Raw genomic sequence first — 25,858 nt, 5'->3', positions numbered from 1 at the left:
ATGACCCCGTAAAAGGTCATCACTGGGGCAGCCTATGAGTAAGGTTCATAAACTGGTAACCATGCCCAGAAATAGTGTTGCCAGATTGGACAAAACACCCCAAATGAGGGGGATTGTAAGTATAATTGCCAGCTAAACAAAGTGGATCCATTTACTGCAAAGCTAAACTATACAAGCATTTACAAGATATTTTTAAGCTTTTTAAAAACAAAAGAACCCTTTTTGATGCTATATAGAATCATTTAAAGAAAGTTCTCTATAGAACCGTATACAAAAGTCCATCAATCTGAAGAACGATTTCAACATGCAGACAAACATAAAAGCATGAAATAGTTCTATACAGCTCTCATGGCTCTAAATAGAACCACTGACTTTACTGAAGAACCCTTGAAGAACCATCTTTTTAAGTGTGTACAGTAGCATGTTATGGGCAGTTTGGTTCAGCCTACCAAACCAATTCAAACTGTCTGATTCAGTGAATCAAATTTTTGATTTGGCTCATTTTCATTCTAGGCCACAAAGATTTGGGAAGTCAAGTAAATTGTATTCTCTTCTTCTCCGTATGGCGAGTGAGCTACTTCTGCCAGTTCTACATTCTTAAAAAAATGGGGTTTTCAAGGGTTCTTTAGTAAAGAAAACGGTTCTATACAGAACCATGAACACTTAAAGACCCCTGTGTATGCTAAAACCGTTCTTTGCATCGTGCAAGTGTTTTCAGATTGATAGAAAACGTGTTGTATATAGTTTGAAATGAGTTCTACACAGCACCAAAAAGGGGTCTGCTATTGTTACGATGTCAAGCTTGTTACAACTGAAGAACCCTTTTCGGTGCTATATAGAACCCTTTTAAAAAATAATCTGTATAGAACCATAAACAACACATTTTCCATTAATCCGAAGAACACTTTCACGATGCAGAGAACCATTTAGGCATGCAAAGGGTTCTGTGAATGTTTATGGTTCTATAGAGAACCAGTTTCTTTACTAAAGAACCATCTATTTTAAGTGTGTACTCTCTAATGGAGCTTCTCTCAGGGCTGATGCACATGAGCCAGCTAAAGTCTACAGCACATGCGTCAGGCTCCAGTCCTTGTGGGCCAAAACACCGCAGACTTCAGCTCACTGCCTTATTAAACACACCTGATTGAGCCCATCAGCTAATTAGCAAGGCCTTCTTGTAGTGATGGTGTGCTCCATTTAGCTCCATGGAGCTGGGAATGACGTCACACCCGAGTTCAGCGGTTGCAGTAAAACACACAGTTTGCTAACTAGCCAGGTTAGCCATTAGCCATTAGCAAATATAAGCAATACCAGTTGATAAATACACATTATATGGTATTTTGTGGATCCACACACTGTAGCAACATGTCCACAGGTAGAGGTTGGACAGCACTGAGTGTATGACTGATTAATCAGACACAAAAAGATGTATGTGCTAATAAACAGTGTAATACTGCAGCATTACTACTGCTGATGCACAGTGCAGCCATCCTGGATTTTGAGGTCAGGGCAGAGAACTCATAGAGAGGATAATTACCACTCTGTAATGTCTTCCAGATTTCTCAAACACTAGAGGGCGCTCCCAAGCAAGTCCAAAATAAATGGGTTGATATGGAGCATTTCAGCAAAAACATAGTTCATAAATGCTTAAACATTTTTAATATAAAAGAATACAATCATTTCCTGAACACAGAACAGCATAAAACATTTTAACACCACTGTTATATTTTTGAGAGCTTTTAAACTCGAGTTATAGGAGTTCATGACGTCTGTGAGCACAAAGAGCCAATGAGCTGCTCCGCTCACCAACCAATCAGCACTCAGTAGCAGTAATGTTAGCGTTCTGCTGCCCAAAACCCGTTTGCTGTAGAAAAAAGAGAACACACAGGTGAGTTTTCTTTGTTTTTTTAGTGAGATCCATCCTTCTACTTTCTAAAATTAAAGAAACGTTCTGGACGAGCGATTAGAAACTATTTTAACTTTTCGTTTTTAGCCGTTGAGCTCCATTTAAGCCCATTCATTAAGGACTCGCTCGCGGGCGCCCTTTTGGCATTTTGCAGTCCTGTTTTTGATATAATGGGGGAAACAGGAAGAGGCCAGACTCCTCATAAAGCAGCTCTGGTCAGGGGTTGGTGAGGCTGTCCCGAATATGAAATGCGACTTCCAGTTGGAACTTCCTACTGAAAACTGGAAAAATTCCGACTTCCCAGTTCAAATGGAGCGCACCATAAATTCAGAGGGTGAACGCTGATCTCCGGAGCACTTTGGCCCAGAAGGTCCCCAGATTGACTACAGAGAGAAAATATATGAAAATTCAAAAAGGTTATTCTTTAAATACTACAATTTCTGTTGCTGTTTTATGTTTAAAGATTATTAATTAGAATATTTTTATCATCATAACGTGAACATAAACATTGCTACAAAAAGACTTTGATTAAGCTGATTCAGTGAATCGGTTCAACCAGTTCATGTTTATGTTCGAACGAACCGATTCGGTCATCGCCAGAACAGAGAGGATTTGGTAGAAATATCTGGCAACCGCGGCCAGAAACGAAACCAAACCGGACCGTAAAAGGCTCACATAACGGGCCAACACTGGGCTCGGGTGTCAGTTTGCTTTAGGTAAGGCCTTATTAACGAAACCGTTTGGTCGTTTCTGTGGTTAACTGCACTGTTTACATCAGCTAGCTAGCTAGCTAGGCTACAGCTATACGAAGCCGGAGTTAGCTTCTTATGCGAACTTCCCGTTCCACCTTAAATGGTGCGCTGCAACGGAACTGCCGCACTGTTTAAGGTGGAACGGAAAAAAACTTGAGCCTCTTGCAGTTCATGGTCACTAAGACTCAGTCAAAGTTTCTTGTAAACGCGATGGACACATAACTAGGCTAGTTCATGGTCAGATTGGCAGCCCTCGCTGAGACCCAGCGTTAGCTATTACAGAGCCACTTCCACCACAGCGCCAGTTACAGTTTAGCTCAGTTTGCCTGGACGTGGTGCAGCAGGTCGAGCACAGCAGGCAGAGAAGTGAGACGTGAGGTCTAAAGTGCGATCTGAGAGCTGGAAATAGGCACATATTACTTAGCTGGCAGGCTGTCAGCACAGTCAGGTTGATTTCTGGTCCAGTCCTGGAGGCCTGTGGGCTGAGTGCGTTCAAGAGACCTCCAAGGTCTAATTTAAAGGGGAACTCCACTGATTTTTAAAAAACTCTCCATAGGCAGTTTTTAAGAAGTACACAAAGTCATACAGAGGGTGTTGACATAAAATCCTCCGTTCAAGAGAAACTTACAGAGTCAGAACTGTTCACAGTGGTGGTGATAGGAACCAGACGTCCACCTCTAAAAGCTCCTTCACAGATATTTCAGTTATTTCATGAAATGGTTATGGATGTGCTGTCTGATATCTGAGACACTGTTTATAGGCTGTAGGGCCACAATGTATGTTTTAAATCTATTAATGTTGGAGAGGTACATGCAGGGTGTTGTGGGTAGGGCTGGGCAGTATGAAGATATTTATCGCTATCGCGATAAATTATACAATACAATAAAATATGCTCTTCAGATGAAATCGCCAGGACTCACAGCAACACTGGCAGTGCATGTTTCATTGCAAAGAGAGAGCAAAATTAGTCCTGTTTAAGTGGATTTAGTGCAACACTGCATGTGAAATATTGAAATGATTGTATTAATAGTTTTTGATAGAGTTTTTTTGTTATGTGGCACTACTGGTTCTTTTTTCTCTGTTCCAACTGATTATTAGATGTCTGAAAAAATACATATTTTATCATAAATTTGATATTTTGCCATGTTGCGCACCCTTAGTGGTGAGGCAGAATAATAAGAAGACATAGCAATGATCTCAGGACACTATAAATACAAAAATAAAAAAATATATATATATATTGTTATTTATTTATGTACCACATTTCCCAGCTTTACACATATTACAGATCAGTAATAATGTATAAAAAAACCTAATGGCGCTCTAAAGTGGTACAACCATCTATGCATCAGCCCTGTTGTCAGGAGGTTGAGAGTTTGATTCCTGGCGATGCCACAGCCATCCATAAGTGGGAGTCCTAGAAAGCTTAACTGGCCTCTCCGGGTGGGTAGGATGGTCCACCCTCCCTTTTGTCCTTTCAACAAGAATCAAACCACCTTGAGAGCCACAACATTTTATGTCCATTTTACCATCTTGGCTGTAAACATGTCCCAGTGTGTGCTGATGTACTAGTGTAGACTAAAAAATATAATCTAGATGAAAACGCAGACTTACTTTGCTCTGCTTTAAGCTTTAGCTCAGCTATAGCTGCTTTTCTCACATCTCCAGCAGGAAACTTTTCTGCAAGTGTAGAATAGTTTCTTGTAAAATGTCTCTCAACAGTCGATTTTTCTGCGAGGCTGAAGTCACTTCTCATTCGCTAGACGTTCCTCCAAATGGTGCCTGAGCTACCAGAAAGTAACTGCTACACCATTTAAGGTGGAACGGGAAAATTCAAACGAGAATCTGACTTCAGCTTTGTGGCTTTTTAGTGTTTGTCAGTTTCCCGTTGCAGATTAAACGTATCAGAAAACCAGCTGGAGTGATTATAAACGCAAATAAGTCCATTTGTCTCTAAATTATCGATGTTTGTCTTAAATCTTTCTCTTTGCCAATTCGTTAGCTGCTAGCTAAGCGAGACTGTTGTCTGCGTTGCTATGGTGACCAGAAGTCTGCGTGCCAACCTTCAGGGTTAAAGGGTGAATTAGCAGTTCTACATTAACTCCAGTGTTTAAGACCATTTATTGTTAAACTGTGTTGACCGATCAGCAGAGCTTTATTTTACTGTAAAGGAGGATTATTTTATTATTACCTATAAATCTAATTCTGCTGTGGAGCCGCAACAGGACAGCAAAGGAGCCACATGCATGTCCGGAGATGCATGTCGCCCATCCCTGACCTAGACTTTGGGGAAAAAATATAAACATTTGAGGCAAAAATCCAAAAAGAAAAAACCCGATTGGGGTTGGACTCAAAAAAGAGCCCAGACTACAACTGAGAACCACTGAACTGTACTCTGTAGGCCTCTAGACCTCCAGAAGAAGGGTTAGATATGTTCTCTCTGCTGCAGGCTATGGCTTTTGCATGGTATTTTTAATGAATAGATACTAATTCTAATCCAGTGCTTTACTGTCCAAATGAAAGTCAAATACTTTCAATATGTATGGGACGGAGAAAAACCCTGCTAGGCTGGAAAATAATCCATAGTTGCCTTAAGAAAAGCACCATAAGAAGTGTGATCTCTGATTGTTTCATGACGTAAAGCTCTGCCTCTTTTGTCCTTGATAAATCATTAGGTAATAATTAACCCAGGCCAAAGACGGATACGAGCTGGAACGCCCGGCTGAGTCACTCTGCACCAGAAACACAAGTGAGAAGAGACCACCATGAGCTTCAGGCTGTTTGAGGAGAAACACCACGCTTCCCTCTACCAGCAGTACCGCTTAACTCCAGCAAATGAGCTGAACGAGCTGATTCTGCAGTACCTGGACAAAAAGGTGGGAGGCCCTGTGACCTGTTAGCCTTTGCAGAGTTCGAGAACTTTGTGTAAGACTTAAAAAAACATTAACTAGGATTACAGTAGAGATAAAGTGACCTTGTGATGGTCTCATGGATCCGTACAAAGTCTGACTTTATCAAACTCATCATGATTTAACAAGTTTCATGCACAGTTGCAATTATGAAAGCCTTCTACTGGCAGTGGTCTGTCCACCATCTTCAGTGCTAGTTACTGTTATTAATGTCTAATGTTTTCATCATAATCAAGTAAATTTGTATGAGTTAGCAGAGCGTCTGGTTTTAAGCCACAGTGCCTTGTTTATTTCTTTGTAGGCCTTGGTCTTATGAACTGATCTGTTTTGCCTTTGCTTACTTAATGATTTGATTATGATAAGTTGCTCCTGCAGTGCAAGTTCTACTGTATTGCTATTTGCAGTGGAACTAGGGATGATATAAATATTAATAATTCAAATACTTAAATTAAATAACCCTGATTACTTTACATAGTTAATCACGATTAATCACATTTGTCTTATTTGCTCTATTGCACTTAAAAAGCAGCACATAGCGATATGAGTGGACAAAATAAGCTTCAGTATGTATTTATTACTTTTAATATCTCATATACACACAGAGTGAACACAGTTTCCAATTTTCATCGCTGACGTCCAATGAGAGTGTATATTTCATGTCATATATTACAGGTGCAGTCAGTGGTTCCACTAATATATATCTACAGTCAATGGTTGTAGCCTCTCGCTCTTATTCATACAACTCCAGGGTTTCTGTTATACTAAAGGCTCTTGAGGAGAACCTCAGCTCCACTTTGCTGTTGATTGTATATCTCCAAAATGGTTTACAGGAGAAGGAAAAGACCTACTTTACTTTTAATGTAAGTCAATGGAACCAGACGTTTTTCCAAGTCATTTTGAGCCGTTTATTTTGGTCCATTTATCATGAAATTTACACACAATGTAAAGGGTAACAGGCATTTTCAAATTATGTCAAAAACTGAAAAACGACAAAAATGGAGATACGAGGTCTTCTTTCGACAACAGCGATATATACATGCATTATTATGAAAATGAAAAATTAGGAAAATGTGTTAACGGTGTAAAAAAAGTGTGCCATTAGTAATTTATCACATTAAAGTGTTAACTTTGACAGCACTAAGCAGAGCAAATAATATTTTTGGAAGATTAAAGATGTTTAGATCAAAAATGTTGTCCAGTCTTTTGTGTGGAGAAAATTGCATTTTGGAAGCTGATACAGTTACCTGAGTTACCTCGACTGGTGCTGTAGACTTTAGCTGAACTCAAAATCAGAGCACATTTTAGCACTTTATACTATAAATATACAAAAGGCTTAACCAACTGCAGTCATTTCTGTTTAATATCATTGTCTCGTCATGGTGCTTTTGTGTTGTGTCTCCCAGAAAGGACCTCCTCATGAGCTGGCGGTGGACCTGGGGTGTGGAACAGGACAGCACACTCGTCTGCTGTCCCCTCACTTCCAGAAGGTGGTGGGGATTGACGTCAGCGAGTGCCAGGTGGAGGAGGCCAGAGCTGTGCCGGGGTTCACCAACGTCACCTACAGGTCAGTCATGAAGCTGCTTGAGGCATCAGCATTAAGGATGCAGCGAGTGATACGTTATGTGTCGAAAAGTATCCGGACAGCCTAATGAAGTCACTCACACAGGCTCAATGCCAAGCATTGGCTAGAGGGGTGTAAAGCCCCCCAGCATTGGGCTGTGGAGAAGTGGAACTGCGTTCTCTGAGTGATGGAGCTCTATCCAATACCTTTGGGATGAGTTGGAGTGATCCAGAACTGACCATCCAACATCATTACCTGTAATTTCGGAAGAAATGAGCAGGTGTCTACACACTTTTGGATATGTGGTATATGTTATTTGCCAATAAAAGGAAATTTTATTTTTATTATTGGTCCAGTATTGGAATTACAGTCGATAATTCCACACTGATGCATGTGTAGTCAGTCTTTAGTGCTGAGCATTTTTATTTCTTTTTATTTTATTTGAGTCAAATGAAGAGCGTAGCGCATAATATCACTTCACATGAAATTGGGTTTTCCCATTCAAATAGAAATGCTATTGCTGTACTAATAAGCAGTGGCGAAACATGACTACTCCAGCTCAGCCTTCAGTTTAGTTCATAATTGTGATAAAATTAGAAAAAATATAATCTCTGCAATAATGCTAATTTGCTCACCTATGGGGTTTCTAACACTAAGTTAGCACTAAGTTAATGGATATTTGAAGCTTGGGTCACACTTTATTTGGATGGTCCCCTATAGATGCTCTACAGATACTTAAATTATTAACAAACCTTCTGATGTTCAGTCGATTATCAGCAACATTATGGTCAGGGTTAGGAGTAGATGTGGTTTTTGCCTTGAGATTAAAGTTAGGGTTAGGGTTAGGGATAGATTAAATAAACTCTTTCACACTGAACTTGAAGTTCAGTTGCATTTAATGGATATTTAATTAATTGTTACCTCATTATAGACAGACTGAGCATTTACAAAGCATCTACAGTGGACCATCCAAATAAAGTGTTACCATTTCCAAAAGACATTCCATATGTTTTATTTGGAGTTTGTAACAGATGTTAACATATATTTGACCTTGTATGTATCGGTTTTATAGTGATTCAGTAAAGATTCCTGGCACAGAGCTGCTGCCGCTGTTTTCCATTCCTAACAGCTACCTGGAACCTGCTTAGGCTACGACTTGTGTTCACAATCAGTGACATATCTAGGACCTCCAGAAGACCTAGAGTGACATTTTATCTCACAAAGTTCACTCCCCCAGTGTAAATCAAAATGTGTCTGGTTTATTCGTCTGTCTTTTTCTAGTTATGTTATTAGTTAATCTAACATGTAAGGCCTTCTGTTAAGCTCCTCAAGGCCTAACCAATGGGAGAACATTCTTGTCTTAAGTTTAAATTGATGATCAAAATGGGAATGTAATCAAAAATGATTCAGAATGCCCATAAAATGCTACCAGGCGACGCCTGATATGAACGCTACACAAAGTACTACGTACTGCCATCTGTTATCTAATCACACAGCAATTACCTTTCTTATCACAGAGCCGGTCCGGCAGAGGTGCTGCCGTTCCCTGATGACTCAGTGGATTTGCTGACCGCAGCCTCTGCTGCCCATTGGTTCGATGCCAAACGTTTCCTCAAGGAGGCCGCCCGTGTGCTGAAGCCTCGCGGCTGCATGGCTCTCTTCGGCTACGCAGATAATTTTAAACTGCACTATGGTTCCTGTGGAGATCGACTCAGCAACATCTATGAGGAGGTGAGAACCGCTGAACAATGACGTATGAAGCCTATGAGTCGTTCAGAATTCGTTTTAATCCTTAAAGGGCGCATATCATGGAAAAACACACTTTCTCACTTTTCTCAGTTTGATACAGGCAAACGTTGTTTTAAAATGTACTGTTCGTTTCCCAGTCCATACAGTCTACACATGGAAACTGAGCTATAAAAACAGGCCGTTTTGAATCCACTGTGTTAGTTATGTCATAAAACAGCACGTTTACATATTTTCACTGACCAAAGAAAACCAAGTAAAAAATAAAAAATGACTCCAAAAAAGTAACTTTACAGGAGAGGGCAAAAACCCTCTTAGCTTTCAATGTAAGTCAATGTAAAGAGATTTTGTTCCAAGTGATTTTAGAGCATTTCTATTGGTCCATGCATCATGAAATTCGTACACAACATAAAGTACAGCTGGTGTGTTGAAATGATGTAGAAAACTAAAAATCAGCAAAAATGGAGATACATGGTTTTCTATGGACAGCGACGATATATATGGCCTACAGCAATTTAGCTCTGCTCATTCACGCTGAAGTCAGCCCAAACTGCTTTTGACTGAGATACAATACAGGGCAGCCAATCAGAAGCTAGGTCATTTATAAATATTAGTCTTTAGAGTTTTAAAAATGGCCTGTTTAATTCTCAGCAATAAAGAGAGGTTAGAAAATGGTCACGTAAAAATGAATTATGACATTTTTGGTACATAAACACACAAAAACATCATGAGTGGACCTCTAAATAAATTTATTAATAATTAAAGGAAAGTGTAGGATATGAGCCATTTAAATGCATGAGCACAAACTGATCTACAAACATTTTACTGACAACTCCAAAGTAATAAAATGCTATATTTTGATATTTTGTTTGTCTCTTCTCTTCAAAGTATGCGGGTTGGTGAGAATAGGGATCATTCATTTCACTGGATGTTTGCATTACTTTTTATTGCGTTTTATAGCTTCTAGGTTTATACTGTTGGAAATAAAGTGAAAACAAACCCTCTAAAATGCCTCTACTCTGCCATAATGTGATGTGTTTTCTATTTATTTATCTTTATCCAGCTGAAGAAGTTTCTCCTGCCATACACTAGCAGTCAGGTGGCAGTGTCCAACAGTAAACTGCAGGATTTATATGAAGCCATACCCTTCCCTGATAGGGAGAGGTATGTTCAAGGACTTTTACTGAATGTGATTTAATAATAGCTATTTTATTAATAGGATTTTGAACATAACTGATGTGGATTAGGCTGGCCTCACATTTTCATCTGTATTAAATTGAAAACCCAGTATTACCCACTAATACACCCTCATACCATGACAGACTCTGGATCTTGAACTTTAAGCTGGTAACAACCTGGATCTTTCTTGTTTGGCCTGGTGTCCCTTTTCATAAACAGTTTGAAAGGATGACTCAAGAAGAAGAATAATTATATATGGAAAATGAGAAGTATTCTAGTACATGATGTAGATGGTATGTAGTATTACCCTCAAATGACAAAATAGAGATAGAATGCTTTAAATAAACACATTTAAATCCAAAATATTAATGTAGTTTACAAGATGACTAGGCTTGGGTGGTATCTATTTTTTCATACCTTAATACCTTCCTGATATTTTACTGGTGTATACGGTATATGACAGTATTTATGTAAAAAAAAAGAAATAAATAATTAGTTAATGAATTAATTAAACTAAATAAATAACATGCTGCTAGTGATGTCACTTATAACGCTTTTAGGCGCTTTACATTCTGAGTACATTTTGCAGCAGCTACATTCTGAAGCCTGAGGCATGAGAATATAACTGCTGCACCATTTAAGGTGGAACGGGAGAATTCAAAGAGAAGTGGATTCCAGCATTGTTCGTTTTCTGTTTTCTACTGCCAAATTCTTACTGGGAGGTTTTTCCATAACAGTGCACCCGTTTAGAGGAGAGCGCAAAGTTGAGTGACCGGTGTTGGGAGTGAAAGCTGAAATCGAAGACGTTCTGTGGTGTGTGGTCCTGATTCTGATTTACCCCTTTTTCTGTTACCGACATCTGTCTTTTAACTCCCACAAGGCCAATCAGTGAGCCCTCTAAAATATAAATGAGCGGAATGTGTTTGTTTATCCGTTCAAACGTGGAATAGAAATTTGACGCATCATAATCTTGAACTGCTGTTATCGCATTTAAATATTGGCATCATTTTTACATACCGTAGCATACCATATTACCGTCATATTGCCCAAGCCTAAAGATGACTTGTATTTGCCAATTCGCATTATAGAGGCACTTCTTTTCGGCTGTGCTAGCAGATACATGTGATTTTGATGTAAGGGTCTAGGAATGTCAATAAAATAAAGTTGAATGACAATAAAAAGTTATTAACAATAAAAATAAAGTTTTATGACTAACCTTTAAGATATCACATGTACTCTCATCATTAGAAGAGTAATTTCCCTGTTTATTGTAGCACGTACTAAGGTAAGCTAACAATGGCTTCACTTTGTACACACTGGCTTCATATTATACACACTGTGTAATTGATCTCACTCTGGATACACTTTCAGCTCTAACCCTCTGTTGCGTTTGATTAAGGATTGAAGTCATTCCAGTGAAGGAGGAGGTGACTGTCAAGAACCTAGTTGGTCTTTTGGAGACTTACTCCACCTACCAGGCCTACCACAGGGCTGATCCCCAAGCTGCAGCTGCTCTGTCAGAGTCAACAATGACAAGGTAACCACTGGCTAACGTAAATACAGTGTGCTGCAGGAATGAAGAGGTACGCCATTGATAGCAGCATAGCTGACTGTAATATGAAACCGCTACTAGGAGATAAACACCAGTTGCTGTTCTTTTACTCTGTTGCAGGTTTCTTGAGGAGATGGGTGTCTCGTCGCCTGAAACCAAGCTAGAGATCAGACTGGAGTACTTCTGTGTGCTGGCATGTAAACCACAATAACAGAGCATTTTTTGTAGTGGCCAGTGTTGTGTAGTGGGCAACATCACTGAGCTCCACTCAGTAGACTGGGGGTTCAATGCCCTGCCTAGGCAGGAACACCAGTAAGAGTCCTTGGGCAAGACTCCTAATGCTACATTTGCCTCTGTAACAGTTTAAGTTGCTTGCACTAAATGCATAAAATATGCACAGTCCCACTTTGAGACAGAGTTCGAGTTCATTTACTCTAAAGTACTGTAAAAGTTTAAAGGTTCCCTTGATCGTAGTTTCCAAATAATGATTTACATCTTGTTTTTCGAGTCAGTTCTCCATGCTTAGAATTTTTTTAGTCATCTATACTCTTTTAAAAATGGTTCTTCAGTAAAGACAGTGGTTCTATATAGAACCATGCACACTTGCATGATTAAATGGTTGAACACTTGCATGGAATTCTAAACAGAACCTTTTTGAAAATGGTTCTGTAAAGGACCAAAAGGGGTTTTGCTAGCCTTGTTCAGATATTGTATACAATAGAATAACCTTTTCGGTAATATGTAGAACCTTATACAACACATTCTCCATCAGTCTTTAGAACCATTTCACCATCCAAAAAAAACATGTAACCATGCAAATGGGTCTTTGAGTGTTCATGGTTCTATAAAGAACCATTGTCTTCACTATACAACCCTTGAAGAACCATCTTTTTTAAGAGTGTAGGCATGAAAATTGCTTAAAAATTTTGAGGCAGTACATGTATTTTTGCTAGTCAAAACACTTTTTGCCATTAGAATAAACACAAATAAACATAAATGCAGTAAAAAGCGACGTTTTGTTGTTTTTAAAGACGTTATTGATATGTTGGTTTGAAGAACGCAGGTTTGGTTCCTCTTCTCCTCAATGAAGCTCCAGCTATGGCTGGATTTATTTGATTCCATGAGCAGCACCTGTTTTACTTTAATGAAGTATTGATTAGATAAACTTGGTATTGGCTGGTAACTGTAAATGCTGGACTTCCTTGAGAAGAGCTTTGGAAATGGTTAAGATGACTCACTCGCATACAGAACAATCACAATGGATTGTTTATTTGTATTTCATTTGTATGTCTTTACATCTCATTTTCTCAGATGCCCAAGACTACGGACCAATCCCATTTCATATTTTTACCCCTACCCCTTGTTTCTGAGTGTCACATTGCCTCTTGAAACTGAGTTACAAGGGGTAGTGGTTGAAATCTTCCTCTATGAAATGAGACCCTCAAATAAAAAGAGCATCACTTCATTAACAGCTACTAGCGCTGCTCTGTAGGCGACGCTGCCAGTCTGCAGTGACAGCAGAGGAGGGTAAAGTTCAGCTCCTCACTGCTGGGCTTTAGTTACATTTAGGGAATCATATGCCTTCAAAGAGGGGGGGGGGGCAATTATTTATTATCACCCACCCCTAATTCTTCAGTGATATGAAGCTGAAGTCAGATATTCGCCAGCTTCTTGTTCAAATTATCCCATTTTACCTTAAATGGATCAGCAGTTACATTCTGGTGCCTCAGGCATCAAAACTGCTGAACTATTTAAGGTGGAACGGGAAATTTAGCCAGCTAGCTATCGAGACATTAGCATACTATTAGTGATTTTTATGCTTGTTATGAAGAAAAGGACCAAAATACATTGAAACAACATTAAACTAAGATAATACAGTGGTTATCGTTAATTTTAACTGAGAAAATTCTCACATTTGTGTGTTTCTTTGGTCTCTTGTTAAGCCATCTTGCCAGTTCTTCTTTTTTTTCTCATAACACTTCGTTTAGAGTCTCTGAAAAACCTCAGTTTGGAGGGCCATGTAGCCCTAACACTTCGCCCTACCCCTCTATCTCAACAAGAATCAGGACACCCTACCCCTAGACGTGAACGCGCAAAACAGAGAGGTAAGGGCTAAGTGGTAGGGGCGAGGGGTGAAATGGGATGGGCCTATAACACAGTACTGTATGTGTGTATACATACAAATATTGTTAACAGATGTCTCAAGCATTTGTGAAGAGATCCAGATGTTCTTATTACAGTATGGTCATTTATACTTGATGATGCTTTGAGTTTTAAGAGAATAATTTAGTGGCTTTTTTATTCCTCGCACACATGAAATCACATTATATGGAGGCTTTTTATCCACTGACACTGAAAATATGGCAACTTTAATGTATTTAATTGCATTATTTGGCCACTTATTGTTTGGCCACTCTCTTTTTCTTTTTTATGCAAAGCACATTGGAATGTAAAGGCCAAAGAAGTGAATATTCATGCCCTCAACACATGCATTCATAAGAATAACCATGTTATTAACATGACATACAGAAATGTAAACTCCTCAGTCACTGTTCAGCATTCTGAAACAATAACTACGCTAAATAAAGACTTCTGTAAAACTGCCTTCCTGTTAATAATGAATCCTGTTTTATTCATTCCTGTCGTAGGGCTCCAGTTACAGATACTGTAAAATGAATTTTTTAATGTTCAAAAGATTGGAATCACTCGCCATACTAAGATTTTTGTAATTTTATATACAATAACCACGTATAGAGTGCAGATTTACATATTTTACATACATATTTGAAAACACTTTCAGATGTTTTATCATTCAGTATTTCAAGAATTCTGTGAAAAATGATAAATAATACACTGTAATTAAGTTACACTGTCTGTCCAAACATGTACACACCTGCTCATCCAGCATTTCTTCTGAAATGAAGAGCACTAATAGGGAGTTTGTTTACCTTTTACTGCAGTAACAGTTTCTTCTCTTCTGGGAAGGCTTTACACTAGATGTACGAACATTGCTATGAGGATTTGATTGAGCTTTGGTGAGATCAGGTACTGAAGTTGGATGGTCAGTTCTGGATCACTCCAACTCTTCCCAAAGGTACTAGATGGAGCTGCATGACTCCAGACAACACAGTTCCACTGCTCCACAGCCCAATGCTGGGGGGCTTAATACCCCACTACCTGACTCTTGGCACTGGGCATGGGGACCTTTTGGACAGACAGTGTAGCTGTGTCTGAATCCAGTCCTGGAAGTTCACAGAGTTTAATGTCTTTTTCTGACGATACTCATCAGTTAATTTATAAGCTCTTCGTGAGATGGTGCTGTGCTCAGGAACAGGGAGCGTTAAGTGTTCAGATACCCCCAGACAGGGTACTTTTACATTACTCAGATACATATAAGCACGTCATTTTCAGAAATCATGTATTTTCGAGTGCCTTTCAGGTTATATCAATCAAACTGCAGTTGGGTTATTTTGATTAAGTAAAAATAGCTCAACACAATACAAGTAACTTACAAAATTAAAGTTGTTTTTGGAAGGTTTTTCTTTTATTTTATTCTTTTTTTTTTTTAGTGAATTGATTTAGGCGGCTCGGATTAACCCGGTCGTCTGATCTAAAGGGTGATAGGAACCAGGGGTCACAATGTCTACAACACAAATCTATTTTATTTACTATCCAAAACCACCAGTGACCCTACATTTTTTCTTTAATGTCTTCTGAGACATTAGAAATATGTAATGTTGATGATGGTGAAATTGTGGTAAATCTGAAAATCCTCCAAATAACTTTGGATGCAAAATAAATGCATAAAAATACTTTTAGGCCAAAACTTTATGTAAACTCTTCAGACATTTGGTTCCTATCGCCACCACTGTGAACAATTCTGATTACGTTTCTCTAGAACGGAGTATTTCACACCAAACCACTCTAAATGGCTTTGTTTACATCTTAACCATTCCATTATGAGTAAATTTTGAAAAATCGGTGGCGTTCCCCTTCATGCTCAACGGCAGGTTCAAGCCAGCTATCAAACGTGAAAAATTAACCATCATAATTTTAATACATTTAACGCAGGACACATATTTGTCATGTAAAGATGTTAGTTCATTATGTGTACTGTTTGTTCAAGAGAGTTTGGGAGAGTTTTATCTCCGTCTTGGAGATTTTACGCTGTCTCTAGCTTGCTGCGCTCGCAGTGCATCATGGGAGTTGTAGTTTTTCGACTCCAGCACTCACAGCGCTGAAATGTCTCGCTTTTGAACGATTTACAAACGTTTCTAAGCGAACCCAGAAGAGAAAAACGAACGAGAAACAGATTTAAACGTTTTTACTTTTCAACGAAATTTCGCTATAGCACTGCACGGTACCACAGAAGCACGTGACTGGACTGGACATTCTTGATCTGCTTGTATTCTGAACCCTGCAGTGCTTTCCATTCACTCAGTCTGTGTGCGCTGTGTGGAAATGGCCGTCCGTCTGTTTGAGGGGAAAGAACATGCATCCTCATACTTAAAATACAGACTGACCCCACCCGAAGAGCTCATCAGCAAGATCCTGACCTTTCTGAAGACACATGTAAGTTGCATGTTTGGCAGTTTTCATCCTTTTTTTTTCAGGGAGAAAAACCTAGTGTGGTATTACAGTTATTTAAAGGGGAACTCCACCGGTTTTTCAATGGTTGAGATGTCAACAAAGTCATTTAGAGGGGTTTGATGTGAAATGCTCTGTTCTAGAGAAGCTTACGGAGTCAGAACTGTTCACAGTGGTGGTGATGGGAACCAGACGTCCACCTCTAAAAGCTCCCTCACAGAAAGCTACTACATGAACTGGTTATGAATTCACTGCCCAATGTGTGAGACATTGTTTTATGTTAGTTTTGTGATAAAGATTTGGTAAGGCATTGTAGGGCAAAATAGCCCCTTTATTTTTCAGATTTATGCTTATTTTTACCACCATCAACATTACATATAAAAGCTCAGGAGACACGTGTAGGTTCACTGGTGGTTTTGGATGGTAAATAAAGCAGCTTAATTAGTGCTGTAGACATTGTGACCCCTGGTTCCTATCACCACCACTGTAAAGAACTGAGTAAGTTTCTCTACTGTCAACTGTTTTACACCAGACCACTCTGAATGACTTCACCCACTAAATTATTCATAGAATTTTTAAAAATTGGTGGAATTCCCCTTTAAGCTTCTTCGTTTTTCATGCTCTGTGTTTACAGAATGGTTCTCTGCGTGAGCTCGCTGTGGATGTGGGCTGTGGGTCGGGTCAGGGAACGGTCCTGCTTGCACCTCACTTCACCCAGGTGGTGGGAACAGATATCAGCCCTGCTCAGCTGGAGCAGGCGGTGAAACACAACTCAGCCCCGAACATCTCCTACAGGTTTTTACAGCTTTTATCTTAATATTTGTTTGGTTTTGTGTCTCTGCAAATCAGATTTTGACACCTTGCAGATCATCACAGACGTAAATATCAGCAAAAATACTCACAACTTGCACATGTAGGCTGATTGTTATTCTACACACTATGAGGCCGTGCTTGGCATGTTGAGAATGGGTTGGAAAGGCCTCTGAAACTAGGTCACACCAGTGTGGTTGTAACAATGGGGTGCCTTCAACAACTAAATTAAAAGACCCATGTCCTACATTTTTCCTATATTTCATTGTTTCCCTGAAGTCCATTTATGATGCTGATCTGCTTTAATCTAACACAAACAGTCATATATTATTTCACATGACCATTATCTACCCTCTCCTAAGTGCCTTAGAATTGAACAGGCTTTTTGTTACTGCGCCTTTAAGACTGATATATGCAAATGACGTCTGTCATGATTGGCTGCTTTGCTCAACAAGCAGTCCAGACTGAAATACTCCTTATAACATCAGCATGAATGGGTGGGGATAAAGTTCTGTAGGCTAAAGAGGTAGATATACGTAAATGCACCATTTTTTCTGACATCACAAATACACTGAATTCAAAACAGGCTGTTTTGCTGCTTAATTCGCATTTGGGATCAACTGGTATGAATTAAACTTTGAACAATGTGTATGTTTTTCCCATAAAGTCAGAGAGAGTCATTTTCCCATGGTATGAGCCCTTTAATCAATTCAGGCATCCAGTTAAATTCACTTTAACATTCTGCCTTTGTGTTTACTGTGCCTTTAAGCCTGATATGTGTAAATAAACTTTGTTCTGATCGGCTGCCTCATTCAAAAAGCAGGCTAAAATACTGTTTATAGCTTCAGTGAGAATGGCTGGCCTAATCTGCTGAAGAAGGAATAGGTGGATAAATGGAAACATCACAAATACAGTAAACTTAAACTGGCCTGTTTGCATCTCTTAGAATGACTACTAGGTACATTTTAAAAAAAAAAACTTTAACAATGTTTATATTTTTCCAAAAAAAGGAGAAATATTTGGATTTCCGTGGTATACGCCCTTTAACCCGTTAAATGGCCAGCAGCCAGTTGCACCAGCTGAACGTAAGTTCGACAGTAAGTTGGAGTGTAAAGTCCATCCTGGTTGCACCACAGACACTTATGGTACTTAACTAGTAGAGTGTAAAGTGATTGTAGATCAAAACACTGTCGCACAGAATGACGCTTTCACTCTGCAGCCAATCAGTAAACACGACCCGACATAAACAGGAAACTACACGCATGATCTCCACACGCAGTGACATCGCTTGCGTTTCCCTCTTTTCGTGCCACATTTACTTTGCCTAAGGTTTGTCAAAAAGGAATTTTTTTATTATTCATATATATTCAAACCTGTGTATGTCTGTCTGTCTGCCCTGCGATGGACTGGCGACCTGTCCAGGGTGTATCCTGCCTTTCGCCCAATGACAGCTGGGATAGGCTCCAGCACCCCACCGCGACCCAGAAGGATAAGCGGTTTAGATGATGTGTGTGTGTGTGTGTGTATATTCAAACCGAGCTCTTGTGCTCAGTATTTTCACGGTACTTTATCAATGATCAGTCGGAAGCTGCAGCTAATGTTTTTGCTGTTTGAATCAGCTGAGCGACAAAAAGGTAATGTTAGCTATGTTAGTTATATTCCAAAAATAATCGGTGTTAAGTGTTCTATGATAACAAGGTCAGTGTCACACACAACCTGAGCACTGATGGAGCTCCTCTTAGTGCTCTGCACGCAGTTGGCTTGTGTACTTTAATTGTGTCACCCACTAGGTTTTGGAGCGACCCTGCAGCAAAATATCTCAGCGCCGGATACGAAGCAGAACTCGGGGCTCTGTTCCTGTCTGTATTGTGTAAATCTGCAGCAGGAGGTTTGTGATCTTTTCTATCTCCGATCGACGAAAACGGGTGTAATTTATCCTGCAGAAGTTGTTGGAGACACAAACCGAGATGTAAGTTTTCCCATTGATCAAACTGATTTTAACTGAGTTCTTATGGCAGAACTTACACCGACTATAGGGTACGTGTACAGTTTAAGATATAACTTAAAGCTGTGTTATGTTACTTGGTGCAACCAGTTAAATTCTAGTAGCTTGAACGTATTGGCAGTTTATGATCAAACTAGGCTACGATCGAAGTTTAACTGGCTGCAGGGCCCACCGCTAGGCTTAAAGAAAATTATTACACACGTCTATTACTGCAATGGAGACTCTTCAGACAGATTAGAATCCATGAAGGCCGTTTACTCAAGCACACAAAAACCAATAACAAAGTCAAAAACAGTCCAGAAGTCAAAAAACCAGAAAAGATCACAAAAACAGCAGAGGTACCAAAGGGAGATCAAAAGCAGAGTCCAAGAGTTCAGAAAAGGGTCTAAATAATCCAATGACGGCAGTCCTAGTAGAAACAAGGCTTGGTATGCAGATGAGACTGGCAGTACTTCGCAGTGAGCCAGTGTACTGAGGATCCTTATATAGGAAGGATAACAAGCTGCAGGTGAGAAGGGTCAGGGTTGAACTGGGAGGCACGTCAGTATTCAGGTGATGCTGACCTCTGGTGGCGAGTGTGGTTGTCACACCTGACAATTACCTAAGAATTGCTCAGCCAGTTTGCATTGACGTCCCTGTAGTTGTTGAATAATAAGCCTTAGAATCTAATAAACTTGGGATTTTGAGGGGTTAAGTAGGTTCAGGCAATCACTTAGAGTCATTATGTGAAGTGCCAGAAATGTGCCACTGAGTTTGAATCACATAATGTTATTATAAGACATTTAATGAGTAATCTGACCTTTTGGCCTTGTTATCAAGAGATATCGTCATGCAGCACCAACAGTCAGCAACTGCTTAAGGTTCTGTATTGATCCAGTCTGAGACAGTCATAGAGCTTGAGCTTGTTGCTCTATCACTTTCTTGTTTGTACTTTCAGAGAATGTCCTGCTGAGGAGTTGCCCTTTGAAAATGGTTCAGTAGATCTTGTGACCGCCATGTCTGCCTACCACTGGTTCGACCACCCCCGCTTTCTTCAGGAAGTTGACAGGATACTGAAGCCCAAGGGCTGCTTGGCCATCCTGAACTACAGTTTGGACATAGAGCTCAGCTATGGAGACTGCTCCAAGGAACTGAACCACATCTGCAAGGAGGTGAGGCGCTTAAAATATTCTATCTGACAGCCATGCAAAACTACTCGTTCTACCACTCCTACTCCTAATACACTTCATTACGTACAACTGCCTTGAGCCTGGCCATTTTATCAGAAACACCTGCCACAGTGCTGCACAAATGTCAGGAGAGATTTCTGAAGATTTTAGGTATTAAATTAGGAAAGGAAATGAAAATGAATGAAAAAGAAACATTAAAAAAGTTTCTAAAAGTTCAAAGAATGATTAAAAGCTACAGAAAAAATGGGACTCATAACAACCTTGTAAGACCTGGTAGACACCAAAACTGCCCCATCAGGTAAACAGCACTTAAAGCTTCCATCTTTGAGAGAAAAGCGAGCTCCACTCTTGCTTCAGATCTGAAAACATCCACAGGTGTTTCTGTCCATCCTCCTATCGAATCCAGACTTAATGTGTTTGGGATTATTTGAATCCTGAGAAGCAGAAAATGCTAAACCTACTTCTAAGACGTGGATAAATATCCCTGCGGGTTTCTTTGAGAAACTGAAAGTGAGTCTTCTGAAAAGAATGGAGGCTGTAATAAAGGTAAAAAGTGGACACATTAATAAATGAAGGGTGGTCTGTGGCTTTTGCACATTGTCAGTTACAGTTTGTCCATCTGTTGCACAATTTAACAGCCCCCTCTACCCCGTCCATCAATGGAAAGGGACCTCCGTATGACCCAGATATTGTTTGGGTGGTCGATCATTCTCAGCGCTGACATTGTTGAGCTTGTGTGAGGTGAAAAGATGAGCTAACCTCTCTGAACTGCACACTTTCAAGGTGGACCAACAGGTTAGGTGTTCCAGTAAAGCGGCCAGTAAGTAATAAAAACCAGCACCACCTATACTGCCACGTCACCACCATCCAACTAATATCTGGTCAGTGATGATCCTATGGGGGTCCCTGTCTGACTGATGATCTGAAGTCTGTAACTGTGAACCTACAAAGAGCACCTGTATGGTAGGCGTTTCTGATAAAATGGCCAGTGTATGTAGGTAAAAGTTAGATGTGCCTAATGAACACTGGAAAGTGTAGATTGCCTGTAGCATTCCAAGAACAATGAGTCGTAAATAGCAAATACAAAACTAGAGATGGAAGGATCGATCAGCAGTTTATCGGTATCGGCCGATTTTCAGCCCAAATATGCGATTGGCGATCGGCCAAAGTTAGCAGATCCTGAGAGCTGATCAGTGATGTAAAACATACCATATTTCGCAAGTGTTGTTGCAGCTCTGCGCGAGGCTTCTTGGTCACAGGACCAACTGCCAGATGGAAATACAGACTTTTTGACTTTTGACTATGGAGTAAAAGCCTTTTTACACTGAGTCTGATTTTCATGGACCAAAAAAAACATGTGTTGGACACAAATGGACCCACATATCGCTGTTGTCGGATGGTATCTCCATTTTTGACATTTTTCAGTTTTTGACATAATTTGAAAATACCTGTTGCCCTTTACAGTGTTTGTAAATTTCATGTTGAATTGACCAAAATAAATGACACAAAATGACTTCTGGTTCCATTGACTTACATTAAAAGTAAAGTAGGTTTTTTCCTTCTCCTGTAAAGTTACCATTTTGGAGATACAAGGTTTTCTTCCAACAACAGCGACATATTAATGCCTTCTTTCGCGAGTCCAATACTGACGGACTGCGACACTACGTAAATTTTTTTTTTGGATTTTTACCCAATTATCTCCCCAATTTAGTCATTTCCAATTCCACCCGCTAGTTCGGACTCCCCCAATCACACAATGCTATCAACGCTAGGAGGGTGAAGGCTAACACAGGCTTCCTCCGAGACCTGTGAAACCAACCACCGCTTCTTTTCGAACTGCCGCTCACGCAACGTCACTGGACAGCCGAACGCGCTCGGAGGAAAGCGCCAACCGCCAGATCTGTTACGTCAGCTAACAGACGCCTGCGCTGACTAGCATCGCGTTGAGTGATGGGGGGAGAAGGAGGGGCCATCCTACCCACCCAGAGAGAGCGAGGCCAATTGTGCTCTCTTGGACTCCCGGCTACGGACGGCTGTAGCATCACCAGGGATCGAACTCGTGATCTCTTGATGATGGGGCCAACGCTTAGACGGTTGCGCCACTCGGGAGCCCCCTGCGTAAATTTTTAATCAGAGTCTGCTCTGTTTTCTTCGCTGTACAGATGCAGTAAAATCAGGCCGACCAATCACAGCTCAGTTTTCTTGGTTGTACTCCAAACAAACGTGCATCAGGATGGTGGCAGAACTCTTGTAGTAGAGCCCGAAAGCTTATACGACAAGCAAACGCTGACTTAAAACTGCGGAGGTTAAAGACAATATGTGGTGGACGAGAGCTGAAAGGCAGTGAATGACGGCGAGCAACTGACTGGTGTTCGTTCACTCCTTTTTAGTCAGAGGAGCAACAAGCAGAAGCAGAGCCCCTTCTTCTGCTTGTTGCTCCTCTGACAGACGGAATCACTCGTTATGCCGCGTTAGCTCTTGTAAGAGGCGATTGAACTCGCGCTGTTGTCTTTTTTTGTAGAGTAGGATGTACCCAGTGTGTGCACCATTTAGTGGCAGCGCTTAAAAAAAGTTTTCAGAGTGTTTAGACCAGTGGTGGACAGTAATGAAGTAAGTGTAATTGGTTTCTGTACTTAAGTAGTTTTTTCGTGTATCTGTACTTTACTGAAGTTTTTCCATTTTGGGTGACTTTTTACTTTCACTCCACTACATTTCAAAGTCAAATATCTCACTTTTTACTCCACGACATTATGAGAAATCTGTCGTTCCTTTTGGTTTATGTGTGTATAAAAACCTAACATGTCAAAACAAAAGAAGCGCAAAGCAAGAACACCAATCAGGGCACAGCGGCCACTTTGTTTTGAGCTTGTTTTGACCTGTTGGACATACCGACTCAGTACAATCACACGGTTCAACATCAGTGCAGCAGCGTAAAATTTTGGGAGAGTCTATTCAACATAAATGATGAACTAACCTAACTTTGTGTAAATAGACCACAGTATAGAAATATGTACTCATATGCAGTTGTGACTGACGTGTCTTTTTTCTGAATTTATACAAACACATTTCATTTTATAGTAAATGTGTTTTGTCTAGTTTATGTTTATGAACAGAGACCTACAGATGCAGTTTAGTAAAGGAAACTCATTTGTGAATCTGAGTTTACAGTTTTTATTAAACTTAAACTTGTGACTAAGTTCAAATAATTCTTAAACTGAAACTTTGCTTGTTTGTAAGAAGTTCTTTCAGAGCCACTCAGTTCTACCTGATGGAAACTGTTTGCCTTCAGTGTTTTGTGCTTATGATAATCTTAATAGACATCAGCGTCACTAATTAATGACCTTCTATTAAAAGACTGGTTTACCAAGAGAGACACTGGAGTATTTTCACCTAAAATGAGTTAATAAAGCAGAGTCTCGTTACAAAAATGGTAACAGGACATTAAAGTCATGATTAATCTTTTAGTACTTTTACTTTTGATACTTAAGTACATTTTAATGCAAATACTTTTGTACTTTTACTCAAGTGGAGGTCTAAAGGGAGGAACTTCTACTTTTACTGGAGTAATATTTTACCTTGGGTGTCTCTACTTTAACTCAAGTACATGGTTTTTGTACTTCGTCCACCGCTGGTTTAGACAAAGAAAACGCTTCGGATTGGTGAAGGTGAATTTTTTTTTTCGTCTGAAAAAAGGTACTTGGCGTGAAAAGGCCTTAACAGTCCAGCCCCGCCCTCGATCGGTATCGGCTATTGGCTGATCGTGCTGGAAGGTCAAATGGCGATCGGTATCGGCTCCAAAAACACTGATCAGTCCATCTCCGTACAAAACACATTGTTCTTCTGCCTCTACAGTTTCACGATATCCTGCGGTCTCATCAACACTCGTACCTCGGCTCCGGCTCCAGGGTGTTGTATGAACAGACCTATAACTCTATGCAGTACCCAGTGAAGGAATGGTAAGATCTTCAAATTAAAGAACCCTTTAATGTTGCAAAGAACCCTTTAATCGTGCAAAGGATTCTCTGGGTGTTCATGGTTCTATAAAGAACCATTTTCTTTACCAAGGAACCCTTGAAATCCATCTTTTTTAAGCGTGTAGAGAAATGATGTGGATATTTTATTATGACTTGAATTTGATGTACATTGTCTTGTTTTTCAGAAAGAAAAAGCATTATTTACTTTTGCCGTGTGTTTGTTAATAAAGAATGTAAACACTTATTCAAATGTAAACGTTACTTACTTTGTAATTAAGCATTTAATTACATAATTGCATAAAAATAGTGTAGCATAACGGTAATAACTCTGGCCTCAGGGTTAACAGATGTCTGAGGTGGTTCCTGTGTTTCTGTCTGACTCTAGGGAGCCCAGTTATTGGGTGAGCCAGCTTGTCCCTCTCTCTAGATACATTGGCATGGTGGAATCGTTCTCCTCCTACCAGCTGCTCCTAGAGAAGGACCCAGAGGAGGCCCGCAGAGTGTCCACCGACATCACTCAGAGGTCAGTTTCTGACACACCAACCCAACAAAATTCACCACTCTGTCTATTTAACTACCTTTAAGCTAGTGTTATATTCAGCTTAGAATAAAGTGACCACTGTTACTTAGCAAAGGTGGTCAGTGACATGATACAGGTTTGGTAAAAATAAAAAACATCACATATAAGCCAAACCAGAGTGTTTGTAAACGTAGTGGTTGCCTGTTGGACAAATCAGTGTTACATCACAACAGAACTTACTTCCAGGGTGTTAAAGCAGGTGGTGCTTCACTGATACAGCGTTCGTACTAATCCTGAGACTTAGTTAACCAAGATAATGGAAAAACAAAGCTTCTTTAAACTGATCTTCACAGGTCAATAACCTCACCACTTTGTGTGGTTCATTTTTGTCATATAATCGTGAACCTGCACCAGCCACACATTTCATGGCTGGGAGTAATAAAGAAATTCATTTACCTGGTGGTGGTAGTTTTGGTGGTCTACCGGGTCTTACCCTGCGTTCACACCGGCAGCAACTTTCCGCCTCTTGGCGGCCAAATTGCTGATCGCTCAACGTCTGTGGGCGTTTCTGAGCTCCAACAGCGGGGCAGTCGTGGGCTGGAGGTTAGGGAACCAGCCCTGTGACTGGAAGCTCGCTGGTTTGATCCCCTGAACCGACAGTATGTGACTGAAGTGCCCTTGAGCAAGACACCTAACCCCCAACTGCTCCCCGGGGCGCTGTGAATAGAGCTGCCCACCGCTCCTGGCAAGGTGCTCACTGCCCCCTAGTGTTTGCATTCACTAGTGTGTATGTGGTGTTTCACTGCACAGATGGGTTAAAATGTGAAGGTGAAATTTCCCCGTTGTGGGACTAATAAGTCTCACTTAACTGACCGTTGGTTGCCATGGTTTCACTGACGCCAAGCACAAATCAGATGCGTTCCCACTAAAATTAAAAGTCCTGGTGAGGAATCATATGTGTGCTTATTTTTATTTAATCCCTGTGTCTGTGCTCTCAGTTTGTTAGGGGAAAACTATATTTGGTCTTTGCGATTACTGGTTACAGGGTCACACGGTTGTTAGGTGTCCCAGTGTTCTTTTAGGACACAATAAAGTGTTTTTCCACTGCATATTCAAAAACAAGAACTGACCCCAACATTAACCAACTGAACTTGTGGCTGTAGTTGTAATCCTAGTTCTAGACAGCTG

At 40.2% G+C, this 25,858-nt stretch overlaps 2 protein-coding genes across 2 annotated transcripts in view; both read left to right on the top strand.

Moving 5' to 3' along the window:
* Nucleotides 1–2,493: 2,493 nt before the first annotated feature.
* zgc:162396 (uncharacterized protein LOC555292 homolog) lies at nt 2,494–13,113 on the top strand. The gene is made up of 7 exons (XM_036571676.1): nt 2,494–2,622; nt 5,334–5,534; nt 6,971–7,131; nt 8,646–8,859; nt 9,938–10,038; nt 11,453–11,590; nt 11,726–13,113. The coding sequence occupies exons 2-7, from the start codon at nt 5,424–5,426 to the stop codon at nt 11,814–11,816; spliced, it is 816 nt and encodes a 271-aa protein (XP_036427569.1). The 5' UTR covers nt 2,494–2,622; nt 5,334–5,423; the 3' UTR covers nt 11,817–13,113.
* Nucleotides 13,114–16,013: 2,900 nt separating this feature from the next.
* Nucleotides 16,014–25,858, top strand: part of zgc:162780 (uncharacterized protein LOC555377 homolog) — an 11,974-nt gene continuing 2,129 nt past the window's right edge. Inside the window, exons 1-5 of the mRNA XM_036571666.1 lie at nt 16,014–16,177; nt 16,827–16,987; nt 19,945–20,158; nt 24,029–24,132; nt 24,536–24,673. Of these exons, the coding sequence (XP_036427559.1) occupies nt 16,067–16,177; nt 16,827–16,987; nt 19,945–20,158; nt 24,029–24,132; nt 24,536–24,673 (728 nt within the window). The 5' untranslated portion in view covers nt 16,014–16,066. The remainder of the gene's footprint in view (nt 16,178–16,826; nt 16,988–19,944; nt 20,159–24,028; nt 24,133–24,535; nt 24,674–25,858) is intronic.

This window comes from Colossoma macropomum, unplaced genomic scaffold (assembly GCF_904425465.1).
Source record: "Colossoma macropomum unplaced genomic scaffold, Colossoma_macropomum, whole genome shotgun sequence".
In the NCBI taxonomy this organism is placed as follows: domain Eukaryota; kingdom Metazoa; phylum Chordata; class Actinopteri; order Characiformes; family Serrasalmidae; genus Colossoma; species Colossoma macropomum.
The sequence above is the reverse complement of the archived record's forward strand: the minus strand, read 5'-3'. Positions and strand labels throughout refer to the sequence as shown.

Bases quoted from the DNA above. Each gene is read 5' to 3' on its own strand.
- zgc:162396 (XM_036571676.1), top strand. From the start codon at position 5,424: ATGAGCTTCAGGCTGTTTGAGGAGAAACACCACGCTTCCCTCTACCAG. The intron at 8,860-9,937 runs GTGAGAACCGCT...ATCTTTATCCAG, and splicing joins TCAGCAACATCTATGAGGAG to CTGAAGAAGTTTCTCCTGCC. The intron at 11,591-11,725 runs GTAACCACTGGC...ACTCTGTTGCAG, and splicing joins TCAGAGTCAACAATGACAAG to GTTTCTTGAGGAGATGGGTG.